Genomic DNA, 17,024 nt, shown 5'->3' with positions numbered 1-17,024 from the left:
ACCAAGACCGTGTCCCGTTACTTAAATAGCCTTTATTCATTTTAACCCTGTTGGCTTTCTGATGGATTTCTAGTATCTGCCAAAGACTATTCCTGATACAAACATATTAATAACTGAGGGCTGACCAATTTGGTGGGGAGCTTTCCTGGATGAACTCCTTTCTTTATTTTCCTTCTTTTCCTCTCATTTCAGCCAAATGAGTCCCTACAACCAAAAAATATGACCCAGCTGCTTCAAGTGATGAGGGTGCTCCACTAGACTCCTGAGTTATGCCCCGTCTGTTACAGCAAACCCAAAAGGGAGTCTCGGGGCATGAGCATTATGCCAATTACAAAAAGACATCAATGGGCAGAGCAGGCCTGGACCTACGAAAGCTTATGCCACAAGAAATCTACTAGTCTTTTGAAGATGATACCAGACTCCATTTTGCCCACTCAGCCCTAAACAGTGGGGCAGGAGCTGTGGGAGCTGCTGCCTATTGGGACTGGTAGAATGGGAAGCAGGGAGACCAACAGCAAGTAGAGCCAATGACAGGCAGAGGCTACCTAATTCTGGTTTTGTCACCATCATCCCTCCACCTAAGTTATACAAGGGTAACACAGAGGCTATGAAGGAGGACGCTGATAGAAGTTCCACCGCACTAGACTGGATGCATGTAAGAAGTAGGCAGGTGTGGGCTGGCTGAGTGCGGGCTGAGGTTGATGGGGCACAGTCCCATTTGCCCCACTGAGATAGCCTTCCCTGCTCCCAGGAAGGGTCCAAACCTGCAGGCAGCTGTGTTGATCCATTTTGGATTCCCACAGGCATCTGGTTGGCCACTTTGAGAACAGGAAGCTGGACTGGATGGGCCCTTGGCTTGATCCAGCAGGGCTCCTCTTACAGTCATTTTACTTGCCTTTTTAAAAAATGTAATAAGCAAGGGGGTGGGATTCAAAGAAGTGGATGAATTTGAAGGAAGGAAGGAAGGAAGACCAGCTTAGGATAGAATGCAGTTTAAGAAGAAACCAACTAAAAAAATGGCAATAGGTCTCCAAAGGAAGAAGCAATCTTGAACTCATACCTCAGGGCCAGGTGATCCTGGAATTCCAACTGCACCTTTGTCACCGATCTTCCCCTGCAGAAAACCAGAAGGGGAACAATGATTCAAGAGAGGGCTTTTTAAGATTGAGGCAGTCAACCTGGGTGCTGACCTATTGAAATGCTCCTACATAAAACCAATATACCCTTCCACCTAGAAAACTATCAGGTCAGGACTAGGTTTGCTTTCTACCTGGCTTACCAAGAAAATACTTTTTTCACGAGGACACATTCAATCACCTTTTCTTTTCTTACATTTACATCCCACCTTTCTTCTCCCCAGTAATCCAGCCTTCCCCAATCTTGGGTCCCTAGATGTTGTTGCACTACAAACCCCAACACCCTCATCCATGGCCAATGGTCAGGAATGATGGGAGCTGTAATCCTAAAACAACTGGGGACAAGGTTGCTCTAGCCATTACACTGGTTCTGAGTAGCAGACTACTGGCAGAAGCCTTTATGGGTCAAAATGGAAACAGGAGCAGTTACTTACAGCAGGTCCTGGCTTTCCTCTGGCACCTGGCATCCCAGGTGAACCTTGGCTACCCTGAAAAACAGAAGAGAAGCTTCTAGAGGACAGCCCCAGGCAAGAATGTGCAACAGTCAGGGACGATGGGAGTTGTAGTCCAGCAAAATCAGTATACTCCAGCCCTAAGCATGACAACTCACTACAAACTGGGGCCAACGCAATATGTTTTGGCACCTGAGGAGAACCACAAAATTGTGTCCGCACCCCCAGCCAGGGAAGAAAGGGTGAGTGAAGATCTACATCAGGAACAAGGGGGAGAATCAAATCAATCTTACCCAATGGTTGAAGTGGGAATCAGAGGCTGCCACAGAGACAAGGAAAGGGCCTGCTCTGAATCATGCTGGGTGGGTGCAGAGCCCTAAAGACCCCAGAAGGTAGCCCCTGCCATTTCCTCCCTAGGGTTGGGAGGAGACCAGCAGTGTATTCTATTCTCCAAGAGGCTGCTATGGAGGTAGCATGGTGGAGGGTCTGCGAAGGAAGCAGCAGATCAGCCTTCAAGGATCTCACTGCGGCAGCGAGTACCTGCTGCTCGAAGAAGTCACCTGACCTTGCCTCATTGGGTGGGTTGGCCCTGCTTGAGGTCAACGCTGCTCAAGCATTGGCTGGGGAGGGTGCCCAATATGAATGTTGTCATCAAGGGGGCGGGACTTGTACATTCCCTCTTTGCCTGTTCAAACTGAATACCTGACAAGTGCTGCAGATTCTTCTGGAACTGCCTTAGGCCCCAGATAGCTTTCCAGACACACCAGACATACTGACCAGGCTAATGAGATTCCCTAGCCACTATTACCAGTTCTTTAGATTGTTGAATAATTCATTGTAATCTTTTACTGCTGCAGTTTTGATTGGTAACCACTTCGGTAGTCAGTGAATGAAAAGGGGCATAAAAATTATATGCACACACTTTCATAGAAAATGTAACGAGGTGGTAAACAACGTGAAAACACAATGCTGCAATAATAGTGTGAGTAAAAGCATCAGTAAAGGTAAAGGTAAAGGTACCCCTGCCCGTAAGGGCCAGTCTTGCCAGACTCTAGGGTTGTGTGCCCATCTCACTCAAAGAGGCCAAGGGCCAGCGCTGTCCGAAGACACTTCCAGGTCACATGGCCAGCGTGACATCGCTGCTCTGGCGAGCCAGAGCCACACACGGAAACACCGTTTACCTTCCCGCTAGTAAGCGGTCCCTATTTATCTACTTGTACCCAGGGGTGCTTTCGAACTGCTAGGTTGGCAGGCGCTGGGACCGAACAGCGGGAGCGCACCCCGCCGCGGGGATTCGAACCGCCGACCTTTCGATCGGCAAGCCCTAGGCACTGAGGCTTTAACCCACAGCACCACCCACCACCCCAAAAGCATCAGTACCAAATCACTAAAAATCCGTTGGTAAAAAAATCCTTGGTCCAAAGGACTGTCTGAACAATTCCATTTTTAAAAGACACCTAAAAGAAAATAGGGGCAATTCCTGCCAAATATGTATTTGCAGGGAGTTCCACAGGACATGACCTGCCATGTTAAAAGCTCCCCTGCCCAAAATAAATGTCCCATCAGAGGATCTCATTGATTAAGGTGAAACATTAATGTAATTATTATTAATCATGAAGATAATCTGCTTATTTGTAAGCATGCTAATTTTTCATAAAATTGTGTCATAAGTGGCTCACAACAACACATCAAACAATAAACAAAGCAGTTCAGAAATAATAATTAATACCCGTTTTACAAATAGCATGCACACAGATGAGTCATGGCAGTCTAACAGCTTTGACTTGAAGAGAAGGTAATTTTAGTAATTCGTTTAAAAAATCCAAGAAGTTTTAATTTGAAGAAAAGTGGGTTTGGAGTGCAATAATCTCACCAAGGGCAGGTGGTGGGTGGGAATCAGGCGCAGCAATGCCTCAAGATTTATACTTAAAATCAGTTACCTTGTCTCCTTGGAATCCAACGTCTCCTGGCACACCAGGCACTCCCTGATCACCCTGAACACACACCACCAAAGAAAGTTACAACAGACATCATATCAGGGATAAAACACATGCCCAGGTTAATGGAAAAGGACTTGGTTTTACTGGAGCAGCAGAAATGTCATTTTTCAGGCTTGTTCAAGGCAGGATTGGTGGCAAAAAACCCCAGAGCAAAACAGGACTTCTGAGCAAAATTGGAGTTTTCACACACCAATGACAGGAGGACATAACTCATCTCGAGGTTCTTCCTTGACAAATTACCAATCAATTAACGGTGCAAAAGAATGCTTAGAAGTTGTCTAAACCCCTTCTGAATTGGTCCAACCCCTTTTTCAAACCAAATTAGTGGGTGACATCCTCCTCATTCTTCCTTATACCTTGTGAAGGATGAGATTCTCTGTTGCAACTAGTCATGAGGGCTGCAGTACAGTAGAGTCGCCATATAAACCAGAAAATTCCAGTAACGTCCAGGGATGGGGGCTAAATTGGTGCCTGGGGCATTTCAGGACAAGGTTAACTAGGAAGGGGTGGGCGAGATGTTCCTTAGGAATCTTACGTACTGGGTGCCTGGGGGGGATTTTCAAATGGACAGTAAATGTCTAGGATTTAGTCTGTTCTCCGGCAATAGTGGAAGTGCCATGCAGTGGTCACTTCATTGTCTTCTAGACAGCGATTTCAGAAGACAGCTTGCTGTGTGCTGCTGCTGATCCCCCCCCCCCCAAAAAAGCTCAACTTTGTGCTTCTTGAAATATGGCGACCCTATGCTGCAGGCTCATAGGCAGTGCACTTTGTAATGGCTGGGGGTAACAACTGCAGGAGACGGCTGCTGTGCTCAGCTTGCAAGCTTCCCAGTGGGGCATCTGGCTGGCCATTGTGAGGATAGATTATGTTTCAGCTACGCAAGGATCCACACTCGGAGAATGAGTTTGGCATTAGTACATGCAGGTCTCACCATCTGAACACAATGTATTCTCAGGAAATGGTCTGTTAGGCAAGCGTTTGCATAACAAGCAGACAATTTCCATTGATTCCTATGAGAAAATTTATAATGCATTCCTGACCATGGAATTTTGACCACAAACTAAGGAAAGGGCTGAGGAAAACCCAAGAAAACCCCCTGAAACCTTGCAAAAGACAAACAAGGAAGGAAAGACCACTCTCTTATCTGCTCTCTCTCCCTCCCACCCACCATGAACATCCCACCTAAACATTAGGAAGAACTTCCTGACAGTAAGAGCTGTTCGACAGTGGAATTTGCTGCCAAGGAGTGTGGTGGAGTCTCCTTCTTTGGAGGTCTTTAAGCAGAGGCTTGACAACCATATGTCAGGAGTGCTCTGATGGTGTTTCCTGCTTGGCAGGGGGTTGGACTCGATGGCCCTTGTGGTCTCTTCCAACTCTATGATTCTATGATTCTATGATTTCTGGCAAAACGGCTCCCATGGACTAGCAAAACACAAAAAGTAAGGCTTGCTTAAGGCTGATCACTGAAGAATGGATGCTGGAGGAGACTTTTGAGAGTCCCATGGACTGCAAGAAAATCAAACCTATCCATTCTGAAGGAAATCACTGGAAGGACAGATCCTGAAGCTGAGGCTCCAATACTTTGGCCACCTCAGGAGAAGAGAAGACTCCCTGGAAAAGACCTTGATGTTGGGAAAGATGGAGGGAACAAGAAGAAGGGGAGGACAGAGGACGAGATGGTGGGACAGTGTTCTCAAAGCTACCAGCATGAGTTTGACCAAACTGCAGGAGGTAATGGAAGACAGGAGTGCCTGGCGTGCTTTGGTCCAGGGGGTCACGAAGAGTCGGACATGACAAAACGACTAAACAACAATACAAGCAGGTCTGGTTGTTTGGATATCTGAAACTGCAGTGTGTATAGCAAGGTTTCGGTACTAACTCCTCGTGATCGGATAAGTGAATTTTTGTATGAGTGTTTGGATAGTGGGACCTGTGCGTACATAGGATGTTCATACACACAACACATACCAAAAATTCTCCCTTTCAAGTAGAAAGCCTAGCAGGCAGCGACTGGAGCAACAATTCTCTCCCTGATCTTAGTTGACTTATTTGTGGGGGGTGGGAGGGGTGGACAATTTGAAAAGGGCCACCCCTGCCTGCATCATCAAGTAGTTAAGCCTATCAGTCCACATTTTGCTGTGGATGCAGACTCTTAGAATATTCTCACAGGAGGTGCTTATTCCATGTAAACTTACATATACAGTATATTTTCCCCCAAAGCAGCAAGGCTTCTTCTTCTTTTTTGTCAGGCATTTGGAAAGAATTAGGCAATGCACGGCAAATTATTTACTCTCAAAAATATAAACAACTGAAGGAAATAGCTGCACTGCTGACAACTTCTTATTTTTATTAGAATTTCTAGGCCATCCTAACCCTGGCATGTGAGATGGCCTACAATTTAATACCCTTGTAAAATAGCCAATGAAGCCCTATTAAACAAAAACACACAGTGAAAGTTATCACCTGTTAACTCTGGCCTCCCAAAGCTAAGCCTGCTGAAAGGATATGTTCACACATCCATGTGGATAAGCGCAGCATCCAATGGTGGCCTTAGGGCCAGCCCTACCATGAGTCAGTGAGGCAATTGCCTCAGGCAACAGATGCTGCAATGGGAAGCAGAGGCAAGGCACTGGAGGACTGAGCCGGGTGTGCCACCTCCAGGTGTTGTGGAAGATGTTGCTTGTCACCCGTGTTGAAGATGAGGGAGGGAGGGAGGGACCTATGAGGGTCCAATTCTTCCCAGTACTGCATGAGGATGGGACTGCTGAGTCCATCCTCTTCCATTCCTGTGCAGACTTTATATTATTGTTATTGTTTATTAAATTTCTACCCCACTCTTCAAGGCAGTTTACAATATAAAAACACAAAATACATACCACAATAACAAAGAAAAATGCCCCTGCCCCATCCCTGTCTAGCTACGCTACTGGGATGGAAGCAGACTAATTTATTGCAAAAAAATGAGTAGTTTAAAACTATGGGTTGCATCCAACTAAGTTACACTCAAGAGTAGACCCGCTGAAATGAATGGAATTAAAGTTAGTCATTAAAAAAAAAATCAGTGGGTCTGCTCTGATTGGGATACAACCCAATCTTAGTCCTACTCGGAGTAGACCCCTTGAAATTCATGGACATGATGCACTTAGGTACATTAATTTCAATATGTCTACCCTACTTCATACACAAATGTGCACGTCAAGTGACTGTCTGCCTCTAGAGAAAGATCTGGACTGGTCACTGTTGCAAACCATGGGGTTCAGTCTTTTGGGAACATCTCCTGCACAAGGAAATGAACTGGAGTAAAATAACTTGGAGGTGTGTGTAAGATCCTCCACCAGCAGAGCCACAATGCAGACACAAAGGGCTGCATCAATTCTACAACACTCTGGTAGAAGGAGACATCAGCTTGAGCCAAGCAGGATGTGGGATGCCCTCAAAACCTGTAAGTCCTTCTCCCAGAACTCTGCAAGTCAGCAAGAAGCAGCAGATGGAACAAGTTAGGTCCGGGGATGCTGATCTCATCTGATTTGAGTTAATAATTCGGAAAAGGTTGCTGGCTCCTGGCAGTACAGAGGACATTTTGAGTGCCATGCTGTTGCTGCTGCTGAGCCAGCATCCTGCGCTTCAGACCCTCTCTTGCACATGGGATACTCGCCCCCACCCCCAACCTGGAGCAGAGTAAAGTTGGAGCTCTGTTCTGAATGATTCAGATCCCTCTAGCAGAAAAGACCAGCGGCATGGGGGCTTCTTTCAGGGGTGGGTGTGGGACCCTTTTGCAACCCAAGGGCCAGATTCCCTCATGAGCAACCTTCTGAGGGCTGCATGCCAGAGGTGGCAAAAAAAAAATACACAGAGCAACGCTTGTACAGTTGGCTACATTCCAGTCATGCAGAAACACAGAGGTTTCAAAAGCCAGAAACAGGCAAGCAAGAGGCGCAATCACAGTTCAAGAGTACATTCCAGTCAAGCAGAAGCAGTCAAGGGTTTCTGCAGTTGATCAAGGCTGGGTGAGCAGTGTGGCCTAGTCAGCACTCAAAGGGCCAGACAGAGGAGCTTGTCTATCTGATTAGCTGCTCTGATATATGGGTTTTTTAAATTTTAATGCTTTCCAACCCCATAGGTTTTACAGCATTTTGACGTTACTGGATATTTTACTGCATTTTATTCTTTCTTACTTCAAACATTCACAAGTTATTATTTATTTATTTAAAATAAAATAAATTATTGATTATCTAGTTTTCGGTCAGTTTTAGTTGCTGGGTTTTTGGAAACTGCTTTACGAACTTCTACTTGATGAAAAGCAAAATATATATATACACATGAACAAAGAAAGAAAATATGCTCTCCAACAAAAAAAAGGTTTTGAAATATAACTATATATTCTACAAGATGGACCACAACATAAAAATAATGGGTGGGATCCTACTAAGTCATTCTTAAGAGTTGATCCATTGAAATCAACAGACTTAAATTTCAATGGTTCTGGATGTGGCTAACATTGGATCTTCTTCAATGTATATTTCACTGTGAAATTAGAATTGCAGAGAAAAATTATAGCAAAATGCATAAACCTAAAGTCTCTTGATGGAGAACAAATTGGTTGATCACCAAATATCTAGCTGTGCATAAAAACACCAAAGGCTGTATCTACCTGAGTTATAAGCAGAACAAACCCACTAAAACCAATTGGCCTAATTAATCATATTAATTAATTTCAGCGGGTCTACTCTGAGTATACACTAAGTAGTGCTAATGTTGTACACAACCCCATATTTCTTCCCCAGACAACTGAACTGATTTTTGCCACCAAAAATGACCAAACAGCCCTAGATCATATTAAATTGTAAGACATTGCTACAGACCCACCCTGTTTAATTCTGGGAACCTTTCACAAAACAAGATGGGACCAATCTTGAGGCGTTAAATCTTTGTTTTTCCAGTATGTTCTAAACTTAGATATACAGATCAGAAAGACTGGCAAACTAAGGGAGTTGCAAGTAATGAAATATATATCACACAGTGTGAAGAAAACAGGGTCTTGCATGCAGAAAGAAAAACAGTGCAATAAGGGAATATTCAGATCACCTTATCACCTTTCAGTCCACTCTCTCCAGGATTTCCCATCAGCCCCTAACAAAGAGAAAAGAGAAAGTGAGACCACAGTGAACTGAAACATTGCCCTTCGTTCCAAATCTAAGAGCCATGGAGTGTGAGGAGGCTGAATCAGGGCTCTCCTGAAATATAAGGAGGATTCCCGTTCACCAGACCATCCATGAAACACATTTGCTTCAGGAAATTCAGATAAAGGGGGAAACGTAGCGAAAATACAGGGTTGCAGCCAATGTTAGTCCTACTCAGATTAGACACATTGAAGTGTCTAGGTGAAGTGAAGTATAGGTGTGGCCAACTTAGATACATTGGTTTTAATGGGTCTTCTCTAAGCAGAACATAGTTCGCTACAGTCCATTTCCTGGACAGTTTCCACTCCAGCTGGTCATTATAAGAACTAGTACACAACTTCCATTACTGGTGTCTGATTTTTTTCATTTTCCTCTTCCCTCCTTTTTTGTGTTGTGCCATTTAAGATTGTTTTAATGATGCTTCCCTGCCTGAGGCTTCAGAAGATGGGGACATATTCCATGGTCTTCTAATTCGAGGGTTGGAGTTGTGCTCCACCTTACAGATCATAACACACACTTCTGCATGCAGAACAAATTGTGGGTGCTGGGTTCAAGGGAACCCTAAAGAAAGAAGAATGTGACAAAGGGGAGCCTAACTCAGATGATTTGAAAAACATATGAAGCTGCCTTATACTTTTGGCAGGCAAGTCATTGTGCCCATCTCCCCACCAGTTGTCTACTCTGACCAACAGCTGCTCTTCAAGGATTTCCCCATCACCTGCTACCTGGTCACATTTGGAATGGAGATTCCAGGGGCCATCTGCATGGCAAGCTAGTACAGTGGTACCTCAGGATAAGAACTTAATTCGTTCTGGAGGTCTGTTCTTAACCTGAAACTGTTTTTAACCTGAAGCACCACTTTAGCTAATGGGGCCTCCCGCTGCTGCTGCGCTGCCAGAGCATGATTTCTGTTCTCATCCTGAAGCAAAGTTCTTAACCCAAGGTAATATTTCTGGGTTAGCAGAGTCTGTAACCTGAAGCGTTTGTAACCTGAAGCCTATGTAACCCGAGGTACCACTGTATTCTAACACTGAACTAGGATCCATCTCATCTAGCATCTTCTGCTTTAGCCTTTGCTATTATGGTGTCCCCTCTAGGTGTTTTGGAGTACAACTCCCATCAGCCCCAGTAAGCATAGCTGATGGGAGTTGTAGTTGAAAGCATCTGCAGGACACTCCACTGGGAGAGGCTGGTCCACTCTGATTGCTTATGGCTCTGTGGGGTCTTTAAAGGTAAAGGTAAAGGGACCCCTGACCATTAGGTCCAGTCGTGACCGACTCTGGGGTTGCGGCGCTCATCTCGCTTTATTGGCCGAGGGAGCCGGCGTACAGCAGCTTCCGGGTCATGTGGCCAGCATGACTAAGCCGCTTCTGGCGAACCAGAGCAGCGCACGGAAACGCCGTTTACCTTCCCGCTGGAGCGGTACCTATTTATCTACTTGCACTTTGATGTGCTTTCGAACTGCTAGGTGGGCAGGAGCAGGGACCGAGCAACGGGAGCTCACCCTGTTGTGGGGATTCAAACCGCCAACCTTCTGATCGGCAAGTCTGTGGTTTAACCCACAGCGCACCAGCCCAGCAACCCAATACAGTCTTTGAGCGGCAATGCTGGGGATCAAACCTGGAACCTTGTGCTCTGCACCACTGAGCTATGGCCTCTGCTTATTGGAAGTCAGTCACCTTTAATCCTTTTGGTCCTGGAAAACCTAAAGGTCCAACTGCACCCATATCGCCCTGGTGAGAGAGAGAGAGAGAAGTGAGGTTTAGGAATGGAGAACAACAAAGCCTTCTGCCTCCTCTGAAGGCTGTCTAACTTTTGCTGCTAAGCCATTTACTGCAAAGAGGAACAGTCAAGCCACAAGGACTAGAAACTTACTTTTTTTAAAAAAAAAAAAGGTGCAATTTACACAACACCAAACTAGAGTATGCTGAGAATGTATTTCTAAATTTATCCATAGATAGCTCAATCTCGGGGTTGTGGGTTTGAGCCCCACACTGGGCAAAAATATTCCTGTTTTTCAGGGGGTTGGATGAGATGACGCCTGTGGTCCCTTCCAACTCTACAATTTTATGATTCTATATGGAAAAAGCTCAAGGTCATAAGGAAGGGTGGAATAGGAAACCTGCCTGAAACAGCAGACTTCAGACAGTGGACATTCCTAGCCCTGCCTGGAGATGCTAAGACCTGGATCTGGGACATTCTGCATGAAAAGCAGATGTTCTATCACTGAGGAACAGCCCTTCACTTAATAAAGAAAAGCCACAGTCCTCATGGCTCTGAATAAAGGGCCGCTTATACTGAGTCAGACCACTGGCCCATCTAGTTCAGTATTATCTACTCAAACTGGTAGCAGCTCTCCAGCTTTGGGGGTCATTCCCAGGCATACCTGGACACAACAGGGACTGAACAGGGGACGTTCTGTGTGCAAAACATTGGATCTGCCACTGAGCTGTGGGTCCTCCCAGCATTGTGTGAATTACCCAGGAAAGGTACCAGAGTTCAACTGTTTCAAGGTCCCTGTTAAAGCAATCTCCTTCTTGCTTCCACACACCCCCTTAGAACGGAGCAAGCTAGCTCTGTGCCTTGAGTTCTTCTTTGCCCTGGATAAACAAACAGAGGAGCTGCTGGTTCTGCTAAAGGCATATTTCTGCACAGGGAGATCACACAGCCGAATGCACCATGTGAGCTTTCAGCTGCGGCTTCCTGAAAACATATAGCTTTTTCATGCCCTGCAGCTTCATAGAGGGTCCTTGCAAGAAAGGGCTCGCTTCATAAAGCAGGCCTGGATCACTCAGCTTGGACGGATGCGGCCAGCTCTGGTTACTGCTCACACCTTGAGACACAGGTCCAAAATTCGTGCTCAGCCTTGCAACTCACCGGGTGGGGATCTTGGGCCAGTCACCTTATCTCAGTCTAACCTACTTCACAGGATTGTTGTGAGGATAAAATGGGGAGGAGAACCACATACACCACCTTGAGCTCCTTGGATGGTAAATAAGTGGGGTATATAAGTGTAAAAAATAAAATAAGTAATAAAAACAAAGGCAACTCCAATGGTCCCTGACCATTGGCTATGCTGACTGGGGCTGATGGGAGAAGAGGGACCTAGAGAGGCCTTCCCATGGCTATTGTGTGTAAACCGCTAAGAAGGGAATATCCCTGATGCAGTATACTTATTTGGGGGGAGGGATGCTGCCTTATCTTAAAAGGGGGAGGCACTGCAAAACTGGGAAAGATGCAGAAAAGAGACCATCTGGTTAAACTGATTGATGGGAGAAATGAGACAGACGAAAGAAGGAAGTTCCTTGAGCAGCGTGGAATTTTTCTGTGGAATGAGGTTAGGCAATGGCCACAGGTTTGGACAGCTTTGCTGCAGGGGTGGGCAACCTGTGGCTCTCCAGATGTTGTCAGATTCTGACTCAATAAGCAACATCTGGAGGGGCACAGGTTCCCCATCCCTGGGCTCAGACAAATTTGCAGAAGAGGATAACCCTTGTCAATGGCCGCGAATCATGACAGCTGCACAAGCAGAACGCCACCAAATCACCAGATTTTAGACACCTTAGTGTAGTTTCATTTCTCAGCCAGGAAAATGTACCATTTATAAAGTGCAAGAGCTGCTTCCCCTGACAACTCATTTAGGCCATCTATGAGCCAAAAATGACTGCCACATTGTGGGCAGGAGGGTTGGGCTGTGGGGGAAGGTTGTAGCCTGGCAGCATAAAAATAAAAATAAAAAATACTTGCAAGGTTGAATTATTACTCTGCAGGCACCTTTTTGCCATGCCCTGACTCACCAATGTGGGACACACTCTAATCCAGAAGTAGCCAACATGGTGCCCTCCAGATGTTTTTGGGCTCCAAAACATAGTTGTTTTAACAACAACAGCGGAACATATAACACAGGATCAGCATTCAGTAATAGGAGACTACCAGAGAAAGTGTGTTATGACTTATGACAACACAGTGACACCTTCATTTGACTTAATTAAACATAAAGTATCCTCTCCAGAGAGAGACGTGGGTCCTGGGGGACAATGAACTTCATTACATTTATTGATAAATCTTGCAAATGCATGTGGCAAGCTGCATAATTATGGAAGGCTCACAAATACAACAAGGACACAACAGCATGCTCTCATGCGTGATCCCCAGTCCTTATAGCCTAATCATGTGATGCTACCATATACTGTCAGACCATTGCCACATCCAGCCCAGTGTTGTCTACGTAGACCAGAAACAGCTCTCCAAGGTCTCAGCAAAAGGTGGGTTGCTATTTTTGAGAGGAAAAATGCCTTAAACAAGGTCAGGCTTTTTGTCCACTTAACTCAAGCTTCTCTACTCTGACTGCCAGCAGCTTTCTCATTAACACGCTACCTGGTCTTTTTAACTGGGAATGCCAGGGATCAAACTTGGGACCTTCTGGATGCAAAGCAGGAGCTCTACCACTACACTACAAACTTTTCCCAAAGTTTTAGACCAGCTACCTTTCACTGGTCTCAGCATCTTCAGTTAGAGGATCAGTGAAAGGTGGGTCATACCTTCTCTCATCCCCCTCCAAGAGTGCACAGTGGTATACTTGTGCCTGGAGTGCTGTGTTTTAATCCAATAAGGGAGAATGATCTCTCATACAGTCCTCCCCCATATATATTTTTAATCCCTGCATGTGGAAAACCACCCCATAAGAGAGAAAGCTAGGTAAGAACCTTGACAAGCTAGTTTTCTGAATGGTGGGATTTGTTGTGAATGGAGGAAAAACCAGCCATGTGCGACTTCCCACCGATTCTACAACCTGCAGTCCAGTGCACTACAATCCAGACACATACTGACCACCCCAAGGAGGATTTAAGACTTTGAAGAGCTGGCTGTATTGCATTGATGGGGAACCTGTCTCACATGCAGAGATGTTACTGAATTACAAACTCCCACTACTCATTGGGCAACGCTGGCTGGGGCTAATGGAAGTTGTAGTCCAATAACATCTGGAAGAGGACCACAGGTCCCTCCCCCCACTGCTGCCCAGTGGTAACTGGTGCCCACTGGGATTGGTAGAGTGGAAACACCAGCCATAGGCAAAGCAAGAGCCTATGGATAGTGCAGTCCCCTATCTGCCCTAATGAACCAGCCTCCAATGAACTGCCCTGTTGCGAGGAACAGGCTGCACACACAACACACACTTAAAGCACATTCTGCCATCACCAAGGGTACTGTACTTTGTTAGGAGTGCTTGGAATTGTAGTTCAGAGGGAAAACTACAGCTCACGGGATTCTTTGGGTGGTGGAGCTGATATGCTATAAATGCACTTTGCAGCAGTCTCAGCAGCTTCCTGCATGCAGGAGCACCTGCTAAGTAGCCTCCTTCTTCTCCCACCCCAGCAAAGGTAACTCAGTGTCAACCCATTGTGTCAACACTGCAGCTTTAACACTTCCCTCCCTGCTTGCACGGACCTCCCCCCCCCCCCTCGCTCTGCAAGGGCAGCAGATTAAATCAACACAGTGCATTTCCACGGGGCTCTTAGTGGTGCCTTGGAAAGAGTTAAAAAGAAGAAGCAGCGTCCCAGAGCCCCAGATGAAAAGCTCTCCTGTCTTTAACCGTACTTACAACGAGTCCGTGAACTCCAGGAGGACCCGGGGCTCCCACGTCTCCCTAAAAGGAAACAAAGAGCAACACAGTTACAGTCTTTTTGTCAGCAAAAAGTGGAGATTCTTCCCTCCACACACCCCAACTTAAAACGTAGAAGTGCCTCTGTGTGGTGAGGGCGGCAGGGGAAGGGTTAAGGGTGCCCCGCCCTCGGTGGGCAATCTAGAGCTTCCATCTTCAGCAAGCTTGTAAATAAAAGAGACCTCCTTGGAAGACACAAGGCTGCTTGTTCAAGACCGGCTTTCCTCTCCGCTCCCCCCCCCCCCGCCTCCCCCAAAAATGGGACAGGAGAGAAGAAGGATTTCACTGTGTGCTTTTGGAAAGGGGGGGGGGGGCGGAGCAAGAGAAGGGTGCTAGACAAGGAAAGAAAGAAAGAGAATTTTCCACCATCACTTTTCTCTTTCCCACCTGCAAAAACAACCCTCAAGAGTCCAGCACAAACCTCTGCCTTGCTCACCTCTAAACAAGCCCTGTGGCTAAGAACTGGACACTACTGCTCCCATTTTACAGATGGATGAACTAAGGCTGAGAGGGGCAAATTGCTGGGGGGGAAAGGGCTTGAGGTCCAATGCATAGCAACAGGAGCGCCAGACAGAGGTGTCTTAGCTGGAGCAATAGCGATCGATACATATAGAATCTCAGAATCATAGAGTTAGAAGCGATCACATGGGTCATCTAGTCCAACCCCCTACAATGCAGGAATCTTTCCCCCAACATGGGGCTCGAACTCACAACCCTGAGATTAAGAATATCACCCTCTACTAACTGAGCTACAGAGAAAGGAAGAGGTTCAGGAATTCAATCTTTCTCCCCACTCAGTGCTCAGAAATACACAGTAAGCAGTCTGGTGGGGCTTGGGGGTTCCCACTGGCTTATGGCAAAGCTGGGGACTCAGCTAGATTGGTAAAGAAAAAGTGATTTATAAGTGTTGTATATGCAATATAACACTGCGCCACCAGATGGTGCTGTGGAGTCCCATCTTTCCCTACATGATTTCCCTGTTTAAATTTACAACGTGTTTCTGTGAAACACTTCTTTGATGTGTCTAGATTCAGCCTGCATAGAGCAATGGATGTGAATTTTACCTTTATACATTAGACAAGTTTCTACACCCACACTCACACACCTCTCTCTGCCCTCTGTCCAGGCACTCAAGACTTAAGATCAGAGTTCAAAGACACATCCCAGCTATGCAAAAGCACTCAAGAAGGATGCAAAGCAGGGCTAGTAAGAGGTCTGGCTCAGGGAAGTGTGTGGCCTAGGGAAGGCTCCTGAGGGCCAGATAGAGAGGCCTGGGGACCACACTTACCACAAGCAAATAAAATAATCTTGCTGATGAGGAGGACTAAGTCTATAAAAAATCCTATAGAAAGCCATTCATGAAGAAGAGCCTCTCTGCAGGCATGGGTTGCATCCAGTGTTAGTTCTACTCAGAGTAGACACATTGAACTGAATGGTCACAGCTGACAGATTCATTCATTTCAGATTGGTCTACTTTAGTTGGATAAAACCCTGTGGGGCTCTCCATCATAAGGAAATCATCATACCCACCAGCCTTTCCCAACCTGGTGCCAGATGTTATGGGCAACATATCCCATCATCTCCAGCTGTGGCAAAGGCTGATGTGCATTACCAGGGAATTCAGTGCTTCAAGTGAGAGTCTGTATGCGGTCAAAACAGCACCTTTGGTGCACAAAAGAGAGGCATCAGCAGGTTTGGGGGAACCCCAAAATTTGCAAAAGTACAAAACAGTATTTAGGGGGAAATGCCATTTTGAGGTGGGTGTGTTATTGTTATTCGCATCCACTTCTCCCTATCCAGTGTCTCCACACCCTGCATAATTTTACATGCCTCTATACCCCACCCCAGCAAAGTATAACACTCTGAATATTATAACCTTTCCTGATGCAAAGATGCTCCAGCCCATGCTCAGTGGCCAGAGAATGATAGTGTGTGTAAAACAGGGGCCGGGGGGGTGGAATGTAAAAGCATGGATGAGGGCATGACTAGTTAGTCGGCTGGAACAGAAGAACAGAAGGGGGTTGGGGGTGTGGGAGGAGACTGCCACAAGCCAATCTGAGGTAAACAGCACAAGCCACCCAAATTCAGTGGCACGGGAAGAAACAGTCAAGAGCCCAAAGTGTGTGTAAAATTCTGGAAGCAGGTGGCAGGACAGAAACGTGGGATCCACAACTATATTTTCTGCATACATTCCTCCCAGCAGACTCAGAATCTGTTCCATGGGTGTCCTTTGCTGGAATTTGCTCTGTCTGTGACACTTTCCTTGACCCCACCAAAGTTCTCTTCAAGCAAGCTAAGGCCTTCCCTTTCATTCTGTGCACTAAGTGTCATAAGCTGTCCAAGTGGGGGTGGGGGAGAAAATCTAAAAAGGCCAAAGGGAAGGATTCTCTTCCGCTGGGGAATTAACATTGCAGGACTCTGGATTCTCCGGATATCCCAGGCAGAGCTTTCAAAAACTGACCTAGAGCTCCAAGATAGATTCATGTTGAGCCCCTGAAATCTGCTTAGCCCCTGCCAGCCTGAGCAATGGTCTGGGGTGATGGGAGTCCAACAACATCTGGAGGGCCACAGATCCCCTGCCCCTCTTTCAGAAT

At 46.2% G+C, this 17,024-nt stretch overlaps 1 protein-coding gene across 1 annotated transcript in view; it reads right to left on the bottom strand.

Annotated features, from left to right (window-relative positions):
* The window catches only part of COL27A1 (collagen type XXVII alpha 1 chain), a 242,848-nt gene that overhangs the window by 114,915 nt on the left and 110,909 nt on the right, over nt 1-17,024 (bottom strand). Inside the window, exons 14-19 of the mRNA XM_083424399.1 lie at nt 14,371-14,415; nt 10,448-10,501; nt 8,674-8,718; nt 3,529-3,582; nt 1,571-1,624; nt 1,061-1,114 (exon numbers count right to left, since the gene is read on the bottom strand). Coding sequence (XP_083280525.1) covers nt 1,061-1,114; nt 1,571-1,624; nt 3,529-3,582; nt 8,674-8,718; nt 10,448-10,501; nt 14,371-14,415 — 306 coding nt within the window. The remainder of the gene's footprint in view (nt 1-1,060; nt 1,115-1,570; nt 1,625-3,528; nt 3,583-8,673; nt 8,719-10,447; nt 10,502-14,370; nt 14,416-17,024) is intronic.

The sequence above is a fragment of the Podarcis tiliguerta genome (genome assembly GCF_965153285.1).
Source record: "Podarcis tiliguerta genome assembly, chromosome: Z".
In the NCBI taxonomy this organism is placed as follows: Eukaryota; Metazoa; Chordata; class Lepidosauria; order Squamata; family Lacertidae; genus Podarcis; species Podarcis tiliguerta.
This window is presented reverse-complemented; position numbering and strand designations above follow the sequence as displayed.